This window comes from Rhinolophus ferrumequinum, chromosome 21 (genome assembly GCF_004115265.2).
Source record: "Rhinolophus ferrumequinum isolate MPI-CBG mRhiFer1 chromosome 21, mRhiFer1_v1.p, whole genome shotgun sequence".
In the NCBI taxonomy this organism is placed as follows: domain Eukaryota; kingdom Metazoa; phylum Chordata; class Mammalia; order Chiroptera; family Rhinolophidae; genus Rhinolophus; species Rhinolophus ferrumequinum.
Window position 1 is genome coordinate 19,997,766 of NC_046304.1, and position 18,743 is coordinate 20,016,508.

At 37.3% G+C, this 18,743-nt stretch overlaps 1 protein-coding gene across 12 annotated transcripts in view; it reads left to right on the plus strand.

Annotated features, from left to right (window-relative positions):
* Positions 1-18,743, plus strand: part of NF1 (neurofibromin 1) — a 208,062-nt gene that overhangs the window by 181,413 nt on the left and 7,906 nt on the right. For 11 of the 12 annotated variants that reach the window (XM_033090010.1, XM_033090014.1, XM_033090016.1 and 8 more), the window contains 11 exons: positions 13-153; positions 2,672-2,798; positions 4,345-4,476; positions 5,484-5,619; positions 6,864-7,021; positions 9,368-9,490; positions 9,892-10,022; positions 10,206-10,306; positions 11,336-11,478; positions 11,843-11,889; positions 13,147-13,363. In XM_033090010.1, coding sequence (XP_032945901.1) covers positions 13-153; positions 2,672-2,798; positions 4,345-4,476; positions 5,484-5,619; positions 6,864-7,021; positions 9,368-9,490; positions 9,892-10,022; positions 10,206-10,306; positions 11,336-11,478; positions 11,843-11,889; positions 13,147-13,363 — 1,456 coding nt within the window. The remainder of the gene's footprint in view (positions 1-12; positions 154-2,671; positions 2,799-4,344; positions 4,477-5,483; positions 5,620-6,863; positions 7,022-9,367; positions 9,491-9,891; positions 10,023-10,205; positions 10,307-11,335; positions 11,479-11,842; positions 11,890-13,146; positions 13,364-18,743) is intronic. The other variant, XM_033090022.1, reaches the window with a different exon arrangement.

Consider the following 18,743-nt stretch of genomic DNA (forward strand, 5'->3'; position numbering starts at 1 on the left):
CTCCTTGGCCAGGACTCCCCTTTGCACAAAGCCCTCTTTTGGGTGGCGGTGGCTGTGCTGCAGCTCGACGAGGTCAACTTGTATTCAGCAGGCACTGCCCTTCTTGAACAAAACCTGCACACCTTAGACAGTCTCCGCATATTCAATGACAAGGTAAGCAAGCTTTCAACTGGGATTCCTCGAGTATGCACACTTAGGCCTCCTCCCTTTTTTATCGTCCTTTTAAAATCAGAAGATGTCCCTAACTTAATGTGAATTTCTGTAATGCAACTTACTGTGAGTATAGTTCCTTAACAGTTCACAAAAATTATTTAAACTTTACTGCATACTTTTTGTATAAAAATAGCAGAAAACAGTAGTACACAGAATAGGAATAAATAATACTGAGTAGTAATAATAGCTACCGTACCAGGCCCTGTGCTAAACACTGTACAGTCATTATTTGTAATTTTTGTAACCCTAAGGTAAAGGTTAGCATTCTCCACCCACTGTTCCACATATGAAAAATAATCTAAAAATAAGCTTATTTTTATTAAGAAATGGTACTTAATGAAAACGTAGGTGTAATTAGGAAATAAGGATGAGGGGGTTGGAGAGTCTAAAGGAAACCTTTGAGTACTTAATTGTGCTAGTTTTTTGTTTCCCTTACTCCCACTTTAAAACACCATTAGCACCCCTCAATATTTATCAACCTTGATTGAGGTTGGATTTGGGTTCACAGAGTATAGAGGAGGGGATATAACAGTTAGAAATTATGTTCCTTTTGTCTTTGGAGAAAAATGGGAAGAGTCTAGGCGAAAAGAGGGATTTTTTATAGATGGACATGTGTATATAACGAGAGTTGCTGGAAGTGAAATTACCAGAGTTATGGATGCAAAGAAACAGAGAGGACAGGAGTATGATTTTAAGTGTGAAGATACCTGGTCTAAGCGTTATTTCTTTAGTCTACCCGGTATAGTGTACACCTAGAATAGCTGGGGCCCTGGGACGTGTGGGAACAATATTTTAGAGGTAGAAGTTACCTTGAAATTTATCAGTCAGACCTGCATTTTACAAAACAGAAAAGAACAAAGAAATTAAGTAACTTGTCCATGTTGGTACATCTGATTTGGGACTGGAGCCCCTCTTTCCTAATTCCCATTGCTCTTTGCCGGGGTTATCTTGGGATAAGGATGGTCAGAGTGACAGCTAGATATTAGCTATTTATATGTAAGAATATTTGCAAATGAAGTGTTTGTGTCTTAGGAACATCTGCCTTGGCATTTTCATCGCCAGAATGGCCCAGTAGCAGGAGCTAGTACTGACTCCAGTGCCCTGGGAGACTAGGAATCCGAGTCAATAAAGCTTGTTAAGAGTCACCTGGATGTAAGATGTATAAGGTCTCAGGATCTAATGTATCACATGGTGACGATAGTTGATAACACTGTTGTACAATTGAAATTTGCTAAGAGAGAGAACTTAAATGTTCTGACCAAAGAGGAGGGAGGGGTGGTGGGCATGTGAGATGACGAATGTGTTCATGAATGGGGGACACCCTTTCACAACGTATACATGTATCAACTCACATTGTACACTTCAAATATCTTACAATTTTATTCGTCAATTGTACCTCAACAAAGCTGAAAACTGTGTATATAAATTATACATATAGCAGGCTGATAGGGATTTATACTTTATATAATATTTCACAACTGGCTTTTTAATTTAACAATATAGAGTATCTTCCTAAACCCACGCACGTGTACACACACACACACACACACACACACACACACACACGTGTATCGTTCTCATGGCTACAGAGTACTTTACAGTATGCATGAGCCACAGTTTATTCAACCATTTGCCCATTAATGAACATTTGGTTTCTTTCTGTCTTTCCTTCTTTTCGATTATAAACAATGCTGCTCTAAACATCTCTCTGCATATATTTTGTAGACTCATACTTTTGTTTCTTTGAGACAGAAATCTAGACAGAGCTAAGCATGACCCTAAACATCTTCAGTTGTTTGCTTTCAAAAATATTTACACAGGTATGTCAACTATACTTTAATTGAAAAGAGCTTCACATTCCAAAAATAAAAGTAAAAATCTTTATGCATAAGGAAATCACTGGGGTTCTTTTGAAAAGAAGGCCAGTGCCTGGGGCTTAACCACCTCCCATGAGAAGGGACCCAGTACTTTCAGCAAGCATCCTCCGTGACTTTAAAGCAGATATTCCTGGAACCACACTTTAGGAAACGCTGTTCAAATCTTAATTATTCTCAGTAAATACAAACTATCTTCATTCTCATGAATTTTCAGTCACCATGATACACAAAATACCAGCTATAATTCAATGGGTGGTCTTATTCAAAGCACCAATAATTGTAATTTTTAAAAAGTCACCAGGATGTAAATTGACAGTCATTTACTTTGCATTATAAATCAAAGCTATTTCATCTTTCATCATTTTATTATTTATATGGTTGCCTGTCTTGCACTAAGTAATTTGTAGTACCTTAAATATTCTTCTATGGTTTTCAGTAGTCATCTGAAAATGATTCTCTCAATTTGAGAGGATTACTTACCTTGTCATAGCTGTTAAACACAATCAAAAACCCAGTACGTGGTCCTTTAAGGAAAGTTCCTGTGTGAAACCCATCAACCATTTCATGATTATCTTTAACAGAGTCCAGAAGAAGTATTTATGGCAATCCGGAATCCTCTGGAATGGCACTGCAAGCAAATGGATCATTTTGTTGGACTCAATTTCAACTCGAACTTTAACTTCGCACTGGTTGGCCATCTCTTAAAAGGTAGAGTCCTTGTGTCAGAATATTTTTATAAAATGGTATCAAGAAGCCAGAAGTACTTAAAATAATTGATTACTTGAAATAATGTGGCTCATAGGTCTTATTATAAATTCAAACTATATCTGTTTTATTGAACTATGTTTTGTTTAATATATATTTTAATAGAGTCTGATTTTCATATCAAATATCAGATTTCCTTAAAAAAGCAAAAGAGATGGTTTTTATAAAATTCCTAAGTACTAAACCTTCTAATAACTGTATTACTAGTTAACACTACTTACATATCTTTTTGATTATTAAAGTAAGACAGACTGCAAATATATAAATACTATTTGAGTAACTTATGTTAGAAAATATTAGTGATTTGATCACAGATTTTTTTCAACTTGTTTCTTCTTTGTTACTTATTGCTGATCAATCCTGTTCTTACGTCATCTTTCTGGTGCTCCACCCTCATGCCTCCAGATTGCTTCATTGCTTATAGCAGTGATCCCCAGAGCCAGCTCATTCACTCCCTCATCTGGCTTTACTCCCCACTGCTGACTTCACTGCATGTTAGCTTTGGTATGTGAACATGGGACAGTCATGGCCAGAGACTCCAGTTAACAGGAACAGCATGTAGTGGAGAGTCAGGGAGGAAACAGTGAAAAGGAAGGCCTGGAATAAGGAGCTGGCATGTACCAGTGATCTTAAGCAGCACTGGATTTGACCACAATAGGCTCAAGGTAGAGCTGAGGTCTACAGTTTTGTGTCAATTTAAATGATTCTTAGGCCGGAGGAAGGGATCATGGAGGTTCCCTCAGTTTTCACCAAATACGATTAATACAGCTACACCCACAACTGAGTGTATAGGTTTGATTTTACCACCTTATGAAATTACTGTGAAAAATACTGGCAGCTTTAATCTTTAAGGTGAACAGGGATGGCCCAGAAGATATTACACTTGGTACAGGATACCAAGAAGAAGGGTTGCAACTGGGCTGATAAAGTGCTTGCTTATTCTATATTTCTAAAAGAATACCAGCTATCTCCAGTGTACAAATCCCTTATTTTAAAGTGGAGTAGCATTAGTGATTAAAAGATGTCTGATGATCAAACTTACCCTCTAATTCTTTGGGCTCTAAGAGCATATACTTTCTGTGTCATTAGGTTTTTTCCTTTAAGTTAAAAAATTTTTTTAAGCAGCAGAACCCTATTTTCAAAAGATACCTTAAGGTGAACTTCAATACATAGGTTTTTGTTATTATTTAAATCTCTGTGCTGCTTTAGGCAATGGACGATCTAAAACACCATCATCTTTCCTAATTTTCCTCTCCCTGAGGCACCTTAGATTTCCAAGGAACATTGTAATATTCTATACCTTTTGGTACTTAATCCTACGTGTAATTAACTCCTCGTATATATGTTTTACCTTCCCAGTGGCTGTTTTGGAAAGATAAGGGTTAACCCTTCATACTTCCTTTTCTTGCAGAGTCTCTAGTCACAGAAGTCAACAAATACTTATTGGAAAAGAATGAATTAACTTCTTGTTTGTTTTTATTTTTTGTAGGATACAGGCATCCTTCACCTGCCATTGTTGCAAGAACAGTCAGAATTTTACATACGCTACTAACGCTGGTTAACAAACATAGAAACTGTGACAAATTTGAGGTGAATACACAGAGCGTGGCTTACTTAGCAGGTAAAAAAACACAAAACAGACAAAATTTTGCCACATCTGTATCTAAGGACCTCCACCAAGATACAAACAGTTGTGTGTCCTTAAGCTTGTTGCTTGGCAGGGTAAAGAGTTCACAGGCTAGTCCTGCGGTGGTGGTGAAAATTTTGAAAGTTTTGCCAAATTGTTTTTCCTTACGCAAGCATTTGCATTAAAATATGAAATGCGTTCCCTTTGTCGTCTTTGGTTCAAGACACAGTGTGGCTCCCTGTCATTTGTCATAAAGTCTGAACGCCTCAGCCGAGCACCCTGGGCCCTTCAGGAGCCCTCCTGATTCTGGCCTCTTTCTCTAAATTTCACAAACCTCATTTTTTATTACCTTCAAATGGATGGGCTGTGTTAAGCTAAGCTCTTTGCCATCTCCTAGAAGTGCCTTTCTGCCTCTTTAATATTCATTCCTGATGCCATTTGTTTTACCCAGAATGTCTGCCCATCCCCACCATTCCATTAAGCCTTCTATATATGCTCTTACCTGATTTCTCCACTCAGCAGTGCTTAGCACTTTTGTATAATAACGTTCTTGACTATCGTCATCTGATGGGAAGTGCTGGTTCCCAGTTTAGCAAACTTCAGTTTGTGGGCAACTTTTTTATTTGAATCATTTGACCTTGGGCAAATCATTTATCATCTCAGAGTAGTTTTCCTTTTCTAAGAAATGGACCTCATAATACCTGCTCTGCCTACTTTTTGTGTTTGTTGAGATCAGATGTACATGAAAGCACTTGACAAATATAAGGTGCTTATTTAATCTCTTTATGTATTTCATGTTTACGTACAGTCTTCCCAAACAGACGATAAACTCTTTAAGATGAATAAGTCTGTCCTCAGTGTTCTATATCCTTACACCTCAAACTCTTTACATGCACGTTGAACAGCTGTTATCCTCTTCAGGAGGCTGTGAGAAGTATGTCCTATTTTAAGTCAACTGCTGATTTGTTAAATTTTCTAATCTGCCTTCTTTTCCCTCTTAGCTTTACTCACCGTGTCTGAGGAGGTCCGAAGTCGCTGTAGCCTAAAACATAGAAAGTCTCTCCTTCTTACTGATATTTCAATGGAAAATGTTCCTATGGATACATATCCCATTCATCATGGTGACCCTAGCTATAGGTAAGTGGACTTCTCCCACAATTACATAACTGTAATCAGGTTTCAATTTTCTAAGCTAATGAAGGCATGCAGAATAATCCAGAAGGGAATACAGAGGTAATCTAGGAAGAGTGTGTTGTAAATCAAAACTCATTTTATAAATGTACAGTATTTTATGTGGGCCAGTAGTAGGAAAACTATCATTCTAATCTCATTGTACCAATGTTGCCGTTAGTTTGCCTCTCTGAGGCACAAATCAGTTGAAAAATGGAAAGAGGAGATCTTATAAGTATTAGGTTATAGGAAAGTGCCTAGGAAAAAAGTAGCATGAAATATAAGCAACATTACACGCTTAATGATAGAAAACTAAGCTATAGAGATTTGTAAAAGAAATATACACGCCAGCACATTTGTTGTATTTACTTAAATCACATTAAAGTTATTAAAAAGTTTTCTGTGGTATAGATTTAGATAAGATAATCAAATTATGTCCACTGGTGTATGTGGTTTGGGGGTAGTACATTTTTCTCTATCATATGGAGAAATCCCATGAAAATGTCATTATTTGGGGATTTTTCCATATTTTTCAATTACATGAAAGTATCTTTAAGTTTTAGGTGCAGTGTCAAACATAGGAAAGTAATCTTATATTTACAGAATTTATATCATTCCATTTATCAACATCCCAGTTTTTGACTAAAAGCCCTTAATAATTTTCCACTGAAATTTTAGCAATGTGTGCAAAAGCTTTCCAAGCATATTTGGTTTTCAGTCGTCTTACTCTTCAGTCATTCTTCTAACTGTACTTCTTTGCAATATGCCCTTTTTATTTTGGGAAGGAGAAAGGGAGTTTGCCTATGTTCCCTTGTCGAGGTATAAATTAAGGTTGATTTTCTTGGTTTTTGAACTAAGAATACAGTTGCCTATTTAGATTTGATTTTCCCTGATTTAAAAATCAATGTAAATTTGAAAAAATGAAAACCTAAATAAAATAGGCTTAAGTTCCCTGAAGAAAAATAAAAATCAATGTAGTAAAATTTTATTGAGCAATCAATGAGTACCTTCCATGTATGAGATACCCCAAAAGGAAAGTGGATACTCCCCGGAGATACATTAAGAGTTTGTACCCGAAAGCTGTTTAATGGAGTTTTAAAATTAATTGGTTGCTGTCTTCGGGAAATAGGACAGCCAATTGGGAGGGACAAACAATGGTTGTATTTTTCACCATGTTAATTAATTCTTCTTAATTGTTTAAAATCTCTCAGGACACTGAAGGAAAATCAGCCATGGTCGTCTCCCAAAGGTTCTGAAGGGTACCTTGCAGCCAGCTACCCAGCTGTGGGCCAGACCAGTCCCCGAGCCAGGAAATCCATGAGCTTGGACATGGGACAGCCTTCCCAGGCCAACACAAAGAAATTGCTGGGTTAGTGTGTCTACGTTATGTAGAATTTTTTAGAATTGTTCTTTAAAATGATCAGATACTTTCACTCTGGGAAGATTATCTGAAGCTATTCAAGATTATCAAAATTTCCTGGTTTTGATGTAGCAAAGTTTTTGATGCCAATTATAAGGGAGTTTGAGAGATCAGTTAAGCCATATCAGTTAAGAGAGAAAAATGAGAATGAGATCTTTAAACAGTTTTTTTTCTGATTCTTGGAATAAACACTGTGGCTGTCTTTGTTTTGTTCTGCTTTGGTCAGGCATAGGGAAATGGGTGTAGGAAGAGTCATTAGCTCCTCACGAGCAAGGAAGAATCTTGCTCAAGGCACTCAGATGCAGGGCCTTTAACAAAATAGTTCCTAAAATTATCATCTCAGAGCAGACTACGTCAATCAATGTGGTGTGAAGTTGTAATAATACTATTTGCAATCTTTTCTTTAAAAAGACAGAAAGGTAAGATTTTTTTTATTACTGTATTTTTTCGATTATTATAAGAAGATATGATTCTTGAAGGTGAAGATTGCTCAGCTGCATCAATATTTGTCCATGAGAAGTACACCTAACATGCTGCGAGATCCTTTCCCTTTTCAGCAGCTGACAGTAAATAATGAGGGAGCCCACTGAACCCACCTCACCACAGAGGACACACAAAGCGGCTCCTAACACAACTTGCACTCAAGTTTTCATTGTTACTCAAACACACTGGGACCCATATTTCAGCCACCAACACTCAGAATGGCTCAGTGGGTTTCAGTTATCCATGCAAGTATATTTTTAAGTATCTTTAGGTATTGGGAAGGTATTTGTGTTCATAAGAAAATCAGTGAGCAGACGATGACGTGGGAGATAAGAAACTTGCTAGTAAACCATAAAAGAAATTGAAACCGCAAGTGTTAATCACTGTTACTGGTCACATAGGGCTATTTTACCCTTTGTTTGAGTTCCTTTCTGTTCATACTTTGCCATAAATAATCTCTAGGAGTTTCCTGGTTACTCCGTGTTTTGTAGTTCTAAATTTTCATGCCAAGGAAGTGGTAAATGAAAAACTGATTTCAGAGAAACTTTCAATATTGATTTCATTCAACCCATGTGCTGGATGAAAAAGTTATGATCTCTGCTTTGAAGGGCTCATAGTTTGATGGCTGAGACTTATAATCAGCTGGTAACAATAACAACCCCAGGCACCATGAAAGCGATACGTCTTGACGAGGAGAACCTAAGGGCCTGGGGAGATTAGGAAAAGCTGCAGAGGAGGTAATGTTTGAACTCCTGGACCTTGAAGATTTAATACGTGCTCGCCAGCTCTTAGGAAGGCATGCATTCAGGAGAAGGGGAACACCGTGAATGAAGAAAAGCAACTGGGTAGCAAATGAGGCTAGATGAAGGATTGGGCTAGATTATGGGAGACTTTTGGATGTGCCGTGGTAAGACATTTAGCCTTATGAGTCCAGCAGGGACCTTTAAGTAGGAGTGGGGCATTACCAAGTGTGGAGAAATAGGAAGAGATTTTGCACAAGAGGACCATTGAAGAAACTGATACAATAATCCAAACAAAAAATGGTGTAGGCCTGTGCTAAGGCAGGGGCAAGAGGAGAATGGAGAAGAGAAATCCGGTTGGGGGTAGATTTCTGAAGTAGAACGGGCAAGACTTAGTGCAAGTTCCAAATAATCCAATTCCAATACTTTTACTTTAAATAAGAGAGAAGTAGTTAGTGTAATACTTGATTGTAGTACATGATTAGAGAAACTCAAAGACAAGTGGGAGATGATACTATTTGCTATTTTTGAAGCATCCCCCAGTGTATCTATTATTTGGTACTTTCAGGCATGCAAATCGTTTTTTGTTTTTTGTTTTTTTCAAAGCTTGAAGAATTAAAATCAAACTTCGAACTTGCCTAGTTTTGGAAAGTCTTCATATGTTAATAACATAACTGTTGGCACCAGTAGAGTTTCTTAAATTGAAAAAAGGCTGTTCAGACATAGTTGATCTTTGCTACGGAACAGTGCATATCCCTGTATTTATGATTAAGGATTGTACTTGGTGGCGTTTGGTTTACCTCCAGTGTAGTGACTGTAATCTCAGTTTAATCTCAATAAGGTACATGTTGTCGTGCAACAGAAAGCTATGGGGCCAACATTCCTTGAGAAGATGGCGAGTAAAGGAGAGAAACCCTGTCCCAGGGAAATGTGTCAACTTTCTTTGGCTCCTTAAGTAAAAACTTAGTTTTTTTACTTAATACTTTGTGTCCACATATTTTCTTTTTAATGTATTTCTAATCACAGACACTGTGGTTAATGAACTTTCATATTCTGTGACTTTTGTTTATAGGAACAAGGAAAAGTTTTGATCACTTGATATCAGACACAAAGGCTCCTAAAAGGCAAGAAATGGAATCAGGGATCACAACACCCCCCAAAATGAGGAGAGTAGCGGAAACTGATTATGAAATGGGTGAGAAACAAAGTTAATCATTGATCTAGAGCATTGAAAAGCAGGGGGGAGAGTACATTAAAGCCGTATTTGCTTTCCGGCCATTTCTTAGAATCTTTAGGGTGAAATATAGAAACATTTGCTGTTTTTCAACAGCCATCCAGTCCTTAAAATGATAGTTGTCCTGAAACCTGTGTAAAAAGTAGTCACATGTATGATATACAGCCTTGTAAACAGCTGGCCAAAACTTTTGTATAGATGAAGAGTAATTCTGTGTGATGTTTATGTTGATATTTTAAGTGTCTACTAAAAAGCTATTGAATTTTAGAAGTAACATTAAAATATGTTAGGGGAAGGGGTGTCTGTCTAGTGTGTAGATTTGATTAACACAGCTGATCATATTCATCCATATCTTACTGCAGAAACTCAAAGGATTTCCTCATCACAGCAGCACCCACATTTACGTAAAGTTTCAGTGTCAGAATCGAATGTTCTCTTGGATGAAGAAGTACTTACTGATCCAAAGATCCAAGCACTACTTCTTACTGTTCTGGTAAGGATTTTTGTTTTTTAAGGGTTTTCTTTTCCCCCTCCAGTTTTTGTTCCAGTCTACTCTTAGAAAGTCCTTAAATATTAAAACTATGAAAGGAAGGCTGTCTTCTACTTCTCATCAAAACAGACAACAATTCAGGCACAAAGTAAAATGTTTTCTGTTTCCTTTTTTGCATCTGGGCAGGCTACACTGGTAAAATACACCACAGATGAGTTTGATCAACGAATTCTTTATGAATACTTAGCAGAAGCCAGTGTTGTTTTCCCCAAAGTTTTTCCTGTTGTGTAAGTATCTCCTTTTGTTTAACTTTTGTGTCCATCGTGAAGTCAAATGTTTTATAAAAGATTAGGGAAAGTACCTCCCAGGAATGTTCACTGGTTGTGGAGACGGGAACGTGAGATAGGGTGAGAGTGATTTTAGCTTAGAGACCGTGGGTTTGATAGGGGCTAAGATGAGTTTCGGCATAATAGACATTCAGAAAAGCAGTTTTTAATCTTGTTGATTTTCTGAAGTGGTTCATCATGCTGAGCCTTGTTCATTTCTTCACTTAGGAACAAAGCGTTAGACTGCTATATTTAAACCAGCATGCCTGTTTGGATTTCTTTTTTAGTAGAGCTTTTGTGTTTATCCACAGCTAAGTAAAAACAAAATTGACTTCTTCTTTGGGAGATAAATTTTATTCTCTCTTAAGGGCTAAAATCATATTAGCCTCAAAGTGTTCCCAAAGAAACTGGGGAAATTCTAAGCCTTCTATATAGTATCGTTATTTCCTTATTTTTGTTCAATCTCATTTAAACAATTTCAGAATTTTATAGAGTTGGCCCTTGGTTATTTTTATTCATGGAGGGTAGCCTTGTTAGGAGTAGTTAAGTTCCCCTTAGGTTTGAATTGGATCATATATTCCACCCCCTCCAGACTAATTTTGATGTGATTCAGCATTTATTAAACACTGATTAATATGAGATTTACTTTTGACTCCCTGGCTACATATCAGCAGTCAGCAGAAAGAAATGATCCTAAAGCATGCCAGGTGGCAGACAGGAGCCAACCTTGTCTTAAGCATTACCATATATATGTAGTTATATGACAGTTGGTTGTTTTTACCACATTTTCCCTGATGACTAAGAATAACAACAACAACAAAAAAGCAAACACACACATTCATTATAAAAAATTTGGAAAAGCACCAGACAGTAAAAAGCACTCGTCTCCTTTCATTTTTGTTGTACGCTTCTGGGGAATGTATGTTTTCCAGGATGTATTTTCATTTAATTTGTCTTTAAAATGTTCCTCTGTTGTCTTTTATTTTGCAGGCACAATTTGTTGGACTCTAAGATCAACACCCTGTTGTCCTCGTGCCAAGATCCCAATTTGTTAAATCCGATCCATGGAATTGTGCAGAGTGTGGTGTACCATGAAGAATCCCCACCGCAATACCAAACATCTTACCTGCAAAGTAAATAAGTGTATCGGGAGGAGGCTGGTTGATGAACTTGCTAGCATGTGCGCTGTTATAGAATGCACTGACTAAAGAATTCTTTATAAGGGGTGATCTTGCTCATACTTCTCTCTCCATATGCCGTTTTCAAACTCTTTCAATTGTACGTTCAATAAATAACTGGTTGACAGCTTTCTGTAATTAAAATATGACTTTATACTGAGTTTATTTTAAGTGAATTGTAGTCTACTTTGACACATTCTAAAAAAAATGTTTTCAAAGTGTGTGTAGGTTTTATATATCAACAACTATGTAACTTAATTTCTGTTAAGCTTCAAAGAGTCTCATGCTTGTTATAAGAGTAACATTTGATTTATTGCAGGTTTTGGTTTTAATGGCTTATGGCGGTTTGCAGGACCCTTTTCCAAGGTAAGAATATATATTTTTCTCTTGACAAAATGGAAAATTTTATTCATATTAGTGTGCCTGCTTTAAGAACACAACAAATGCTGAAAACCAGAATGATTTTTCACAACAAACGTGTTATTTTTATTAAAAGTTTCCACCATAAGATTTTTTTCTAAGAGGCGGCACTTTTAATATGTTTATATATTAGTTTTTATTTAAAAAGAAAACTCAATTCAATTTATGCTTGACTTTTCAGAAGGGTATAATTAAACCTTTGTAAACTTTCCTGCCCTCAGCCCCTCGTATACTTGATGGTCCCAATGTACACACTTAGGTATCTTGCAGTCAGGAAGGAGCATTACCTATGGTTAAAATCTACCTTGTGACCTGAAACTGATGGTATCTGTCAATTAAGTCTCAATTTTTAAAAAAATTACATAATGAAAAAAAATCTACCTCATGTAAATATTTCTCTTTCCAACTGTTGCGTTAGACTTATTCTTCCCTGAATGTGTTTTCTCATTTGCTCCTATTCAGTTTGTTCTCCTGTTGGCGTTAGTTAATACAGTGCTATATAAATGGGTATTTAATTATTTTCTCTATGTGTCGTCTCTCTCCAATGGATTGAGGTTCCTTGAAGGCAGGACTTCTATTTCTATCCCCCACAGTTCCTAGTGCAGTACTGTAGATACCGGGGTGTTAAATCAATACGAATTATGTAAGCCTTGTTCCGATCTTAAGAATTGGGAATTTATTTTGTTTAGTTGCTACTGAATATATCTTTATACGCAAAGGCTGTCATTAAAAATCATGGGCCTGAAGTCACAGAAATAAGTATATCATCCAGGAATTTTTGTATTTCGATTGCCAGTAACCCTCTGAACCCTTCACGGTGTTTAGTTAGTTGGATCTCTAAATGGCAGCTGGAATGATGATGCTCTGCTTATTTTCTCTGTTTTGGAAAATTGACTAGACATCATTCCTGATAATTATGTTGTCTGAGGATTAATTCAGTCTTTGTAAGGTGTGGCTTTCAGTAATTGCAGGTTCATCTAGAATCTGTAAGTGTAAGCCAAATAAAATTCCCAGTTGTGAGTCCCATCTTAGTCTATAAATATTACTCCACCCCCTTATTTTAATGATCTATAATGCCAAGGAAGAAAAATAGTAAGTGAAACCCAAAACAAAAATTGAATTAATCATTTTTGGCTTCAAAGGGGATCTACCTAAAAAAAGAAAAAGAATGGAGCTAAAATAATTTCCTATTTTCCATTACAGCAAACACAAATCCCAGACTATGCTGAGCTTATTGTTAAGTTTCTTGATGCCTTGATTGACACGTATTTGCCTGGAATTGATGAAGAAACCAGTGAGGAGTCCCTCCTGACACCCACATCTCCTTATCCTCCTGCAGTGCAGAGCCAGCTTAGTATTACTGCTAACCTTAACCTTTCTAATTCCATGACCTCACTTGCAACTTCCCAGCATTCCCCAGGTCAGTAAATGTAATCTTTATATAAATCTGAGCAACAATCTTAATATAACAACATTAGGAATTCCCTCGTTCTCAGTTTATAGCAGATTTTGCTCCTTTTTATCTTGAGGTTCATTTTACATTTCTTCTTTACCTTGTAGCTGACTTGAATTTTGTTCTTCCATAAAGCTTTCTGCTTTTAAACAGTTATATGTATGATAGTAAATGTTTAGAATGTTCACATAGTATTCCAAGGTTGATAAGAGTTCGGGCAGGAAGAGCAACCTCAGGTACATTACCCTGTAGGTGAACAGAATTATAATTCCCTTACTAGATATACTAACCTTGCCCTAAGGGCTTCTGAGTCTCCAATACAGTACACCGTAACTAAAACATATACGAAGTATAGCAGTACCCCACATCCCTGCTGCCAGCAAAAACTCAACCATCCAGAGACCAACCTGAAAATCTAGGAGTAAATAAACAAGCAGACAAAAAAAGCCATCTCAAGGACATAACATCTTAAAGCCCATAAGCAGATTCCTTACTGTGGAGTCACTCTTAGGTCCAAGTGGGAAAAGTATACCAATTCAGCATGGAACTAAGAGGTGGGTACACTAATAAATAATAGCTAATAGCTCGGGTGGGGCTGAGATGAACAAGATGGCTGAAGTAGCAAGCCTACCGAATTCTGGGCTCCTTCAGTGTCGGAGGAACGGTTTCATCCAGCTCGGGTTGGCCCTGCACGTATTACTGGTCATAGAACTAATGCTGTTGTGTGTTGTGATGACAGTGGGTGATGAAAGAAAGCTTCCATTATTGTGATGTCTTCTGTTCAGAAAGATACTCTTCTAAGATGGTTTTTTTCCTAACGGTTTTGTGTTTCAAGTTCCATTATTTGAAAAGTTTACTTAGGAAACACCTCATTCTATAAGGAAAAGTTACTATACATAATTCTTTTACGTGTTAGCATGGATTTTCTTTTAAAAAGCCAAATGATGTATTTATAACTATTTTGTGACGTTCAAGATCCATAAATAGAGTGCCCGATTTATAATCCCAGTTTTGCATGAACATTGAAACAAATATAGCTTTGAAGGTTCTGAAGAACTTGGCAAATACAATAGCCAATTCATATTCTAAATCATTATATTAAATAACTGTATCCATCTATTAAGCTTTGGTCAGCAGAGGAAACAAAGTATTGGATCCAGCATTTATTAATATTTATCCATCACCTTACTGTGCCTAGTAAGGTTCTTTTTCTCCCCCTGCAAGAAATAAAAGAAACCTGGCCACCCATAGAACCATGTTCACTTGCCCTCTGTCACGTCTTCCCTAGGACAGTGTTTCTCCAAGTGTGGTCCCAGACGAGCAAGCATCAGCATCATTCGGGAGCTTGTTAGAAAGGCAAACGCGGGGTCCCACCCCACACCTCCTGCACAAGAAACTCCGAAGTGGGGCCCAGCCAGCAATCTGTGGTTTAATAAATACCCCAGGCGATTCTTATGCACTCTAGAGTTTAAGAAGCACTGCCCTAGGGGATGCCAGGGATCTAAAACTCGTGATCAGCGTTTCAACTGTTAAAGCGAGGGCAAAACCTAAATTTTATTTTCTTCGATATATTGCAGCCCCTGAATTCTTTCCCTGACCCTTGTCCCCACCCCTTAAAGTCTTAGCATTTTGGAGGTGGGGGGACTGATTATAGAGGTTATTTAGTTCTAGGCTCACATGTTGTGTGCCGTGGAGAGACTGAGGTTGAGAAGAGCTAAGCCAATTGCTTTGTCACCCAGCCCTCATCTAGGAGCAAGGCCAGTGTTCTACCATATTCATTGCTTTCTGTAGCTATGATGTAGCTCTCATCTTTCTTCCTGCGCTTCCCTTCCTTCTTTTCATTTATCTGTTTGTTTATTGCTGTCTCATTACTTCCATCTGCCTTATCTTAAGTCCACCATTCCTTTTCATCCGTAAAGCTGTCTATTTTCTGGTAATTTGTTATTTATAACGTTGATCACAATGAGAAAAGTCATAAACTCTACATTAGTCCTGTTGTTTTTAAAGTTTGGTTCATTTTGACCAAATTTTTGCCTCTTGGTCTACTAAAGTGTGTTTAACCTGTCAAAATGATTAATTGGGTGGTTTTTTTAACTTTTTTTTTTAAACCTTGCTAGGAGTCTTTCTGCCTCTCTTTGCCCACTAATAGAGACAATAAAAGAATCAGGCTGAGAATAAAGGTACCAGAACAGGCTCCCCTGCTAGTTGGTTAATTGTTTATGTCCTGTATTGGGTGGACATCAGCCATATCATTTGCTTTAAAAAAAAATTAGTCCTGCTCGGCAACCTTTTATTTAAAATTGTTTATAAAAATCGGAGAATAGCATGTGTGGTTTTGGTTACAGTTCTAAACCAATGGTGTCACCTCCAGTAGTTCTCCAAAGACGGCTGCTTGGATAGACTTCTGCACCCTGGAAACCTCTGACTATTCTGAAGCTTTAAAAGTAATAGAATTAATTAAGTAGAATCATGGCATTTAGCATTTCCTGTCTCTAAATTGTAAATGATGTATCCTTTGGCTTGCCAGATTATTTTACTATGTTTTTTAGAGAAAAGGTGTATCTTTTCGATAGTGACTTTACTCTCCCATGAAATCCATTTTATCTCTAAATTGTGGGCTTATCTATATGAAAGTATCCTAATTTATCTACGTACCTAATTACTATGTTTTTGTTATTTGCTCTTATGAAATACCTCTTATAAGAGTTAATACTTTGTTTGTTATTAGGTATACTGCTTCATGTTGTGCCTTGTGCTATATCTTTAGCTCCATGTAATCTTACATTCTATCTCCTCAATTTATGGAGCTGAATTTGCTAAAATTGATGGGCTAAAAGAAGTGACGAATCTTATCCAGATTTCTAACTCAGTCTAGCATTTCAACTTTGCGATTTAGGGGTATAGAAACCGGAATGTTTCCCTGTCTCCACTCCCATCAGCCAAGTCCCATTAGAAATATTTAAAGAAGCTTTGTGTCACTCCCTGAAATGGCACGTAGGTGTGGTTTGCCATCAAATTACCCAATATCAGTCTGTGCCCAGTCTACTGAGCTTTAAGCAGGTGTCAAAAAATAAAAGCTGTTGGTCTGCATACAGCTCAACCCTTTGCTGCAACTTTTCATGTCAATGCAAGACTTTCTAGATCTATGGTGCTTAGCAGGATCAGCCCCTAAGCTGTGTTTTCTTTTGGGTTCCAACATTCTCTGCTGTCAGATCAGCTAGGTAGGGTTCGTGATCCCACTCATACCCCTAGCATTAAACCCCGCTTAAATAAAAATTTGAGTGGTTCTTCATCAGTCATCAGCTTTTGAAGAAGTAGCGGTCACTTACATAAAGCTATTATCTCTGAAAATGCCTTCTTCTTGACAGATTATCGTAGTCCGCTTGCCTATCCCCTTAGCACAAGGAGGACTGTTTTATAAATCTATATTTAAAAATGCATCAATGACTGTCTTCTCACTCCCTCCCTAGTACAAATTGAACTTGGCAGCAGTGAAGCCAATGGACTGAATTTAGAGTTCAATGCATATAACTTTGTATTAACTGTGGCCCTTTTAGCCAAATGGACATAAAATGTTGCCTCTTCAAATTTTCCCAAATGCCACTAGGAGAATCTTGAAGAGAATCCATAACGTTTACTCTGTGATGTATAAGAACATTTCAAATTTGCTATTGCGATCCAATATTAGGTCTTCTGTAGCTAAGCTGGACATGAATTGAAGAATCTGGATTAGAACCAAAACTGAAGCCTGTCTACCTAAAAATGCTATATATGGGACTTTCTTTTGCTTAAGGCCAAGCCATGAGTTGTTCTGTTAAATGTTGAGCAAAGAAACTTTTTTTAAAGCCGTATTTTGAGTGCTTTTTACCCATTTCATTTCAAATATGCATTTCAAGTACAGTCTCCCTGCACCCTCTTTAGGTGTTAAACAGCAAGTACACTAGAAATAAAAATCCAAATGGAATTATATGGACTTAGTACTCATTAAAAAGAAATTAAATAGATCCATTTTCAATGTATAAAAATTTAATTATATTCTACCAAGGTCTCCTAATATTTTTTCACGCTGTAATTTAATTCAGTAAACATTCACACACCTATTTTGTAGGTGTGCGCTAGGCACTCTGGAGCATTTAAAGATAAGAGAGACCCTGGTTTCCAGAGACTTGACAATTTTTGCCTATGGATGTCAGTATTGGGTTTGGAGCTAGTTATTTCTTTCTGATACATGTTATTTAACAAATTCTATACATACACCAATTCTTTGATTTTAAGTACAAGAAGAATACTACAGTGCTCTGTAGAAGATAACCAAAATTCCAGCTATTTGTCCTACTCAGTTTACTATGTTCAAGGGGTCCTATTAGACCCAAGGGAGTGGAGGAGCTAGCACAGGGGTGTCCAAACTGCGGCCCGCGGGCCAACTGCAGTCTGCAATCCATTGTTAATTGGCCCGCAGCAAATTCCAAAAATATATTTAGTTTACTTAAATTAACCAGGTGAGGCAATAGTACTTCACCTCGCGTGAGTGGCCCGGCTGTTTGTGTATTTTACCGCACATGGCCCTTGGTGAAAACCGTTGAAAAAAGTTTTGGCACCCCTGAGCTAGTGGGACGTGATACCTGCTCTTAGGTAGATTTCAGAAGAGTAAGAGTGGTAGAGTGTACACAGTAGCTATTTTGACTTCTTTTGTGGCATTTGTCATGTTGTACCTTGTACTATATTGTGATAGTTCAAAGGGATAATTGTTTGGAACAATCAGGTAATAATTATGGCAAAGATGTTATATTTTTTACCTCAAAAAAATGTGAGGTGTGTATTACAATTTCTTAACAAAAACAAGCCTGTAATCTATTTTAAATGTTTTTTTTACTAGAAAAAAAGTCTTTATTTTTCTTTCTCTTGGACAAGCTTATTTTACTGATAGTATTCGAGCGTGCATTTGTAGAGCAAAGACCTATTTAGATGGACTTTATTTTAAATTCACTTCTTCCACTTTATTCTGGGGCTGTGTCCAGGCCTGTCAGTTATCTCCTCACTTTGCTTCAATAATGCAGACCTCCCTCCTGGGAAGCTAAGTGGATCAGCTAGGAATTATCAGCATTCCTAAACCAATAATGCTGACAGCTGTGTGCACTGTGATGGTTCCCCAAAACCATTTCTCCAAATGTACAGGCATATCTCGATTTTTGCACTTCGCTTCACAGATGGTGCTTTTTTTTTTTTTTTTAACACATTGAAAGCAAGACACTCCACCAGCATAAATGTGAGAACTTGCTTTATTGCGGTGGTCTGGAATTGAACCTGAAATATCTCCGAGGTGAGCCTACAGGCTTAGCTGTGACTC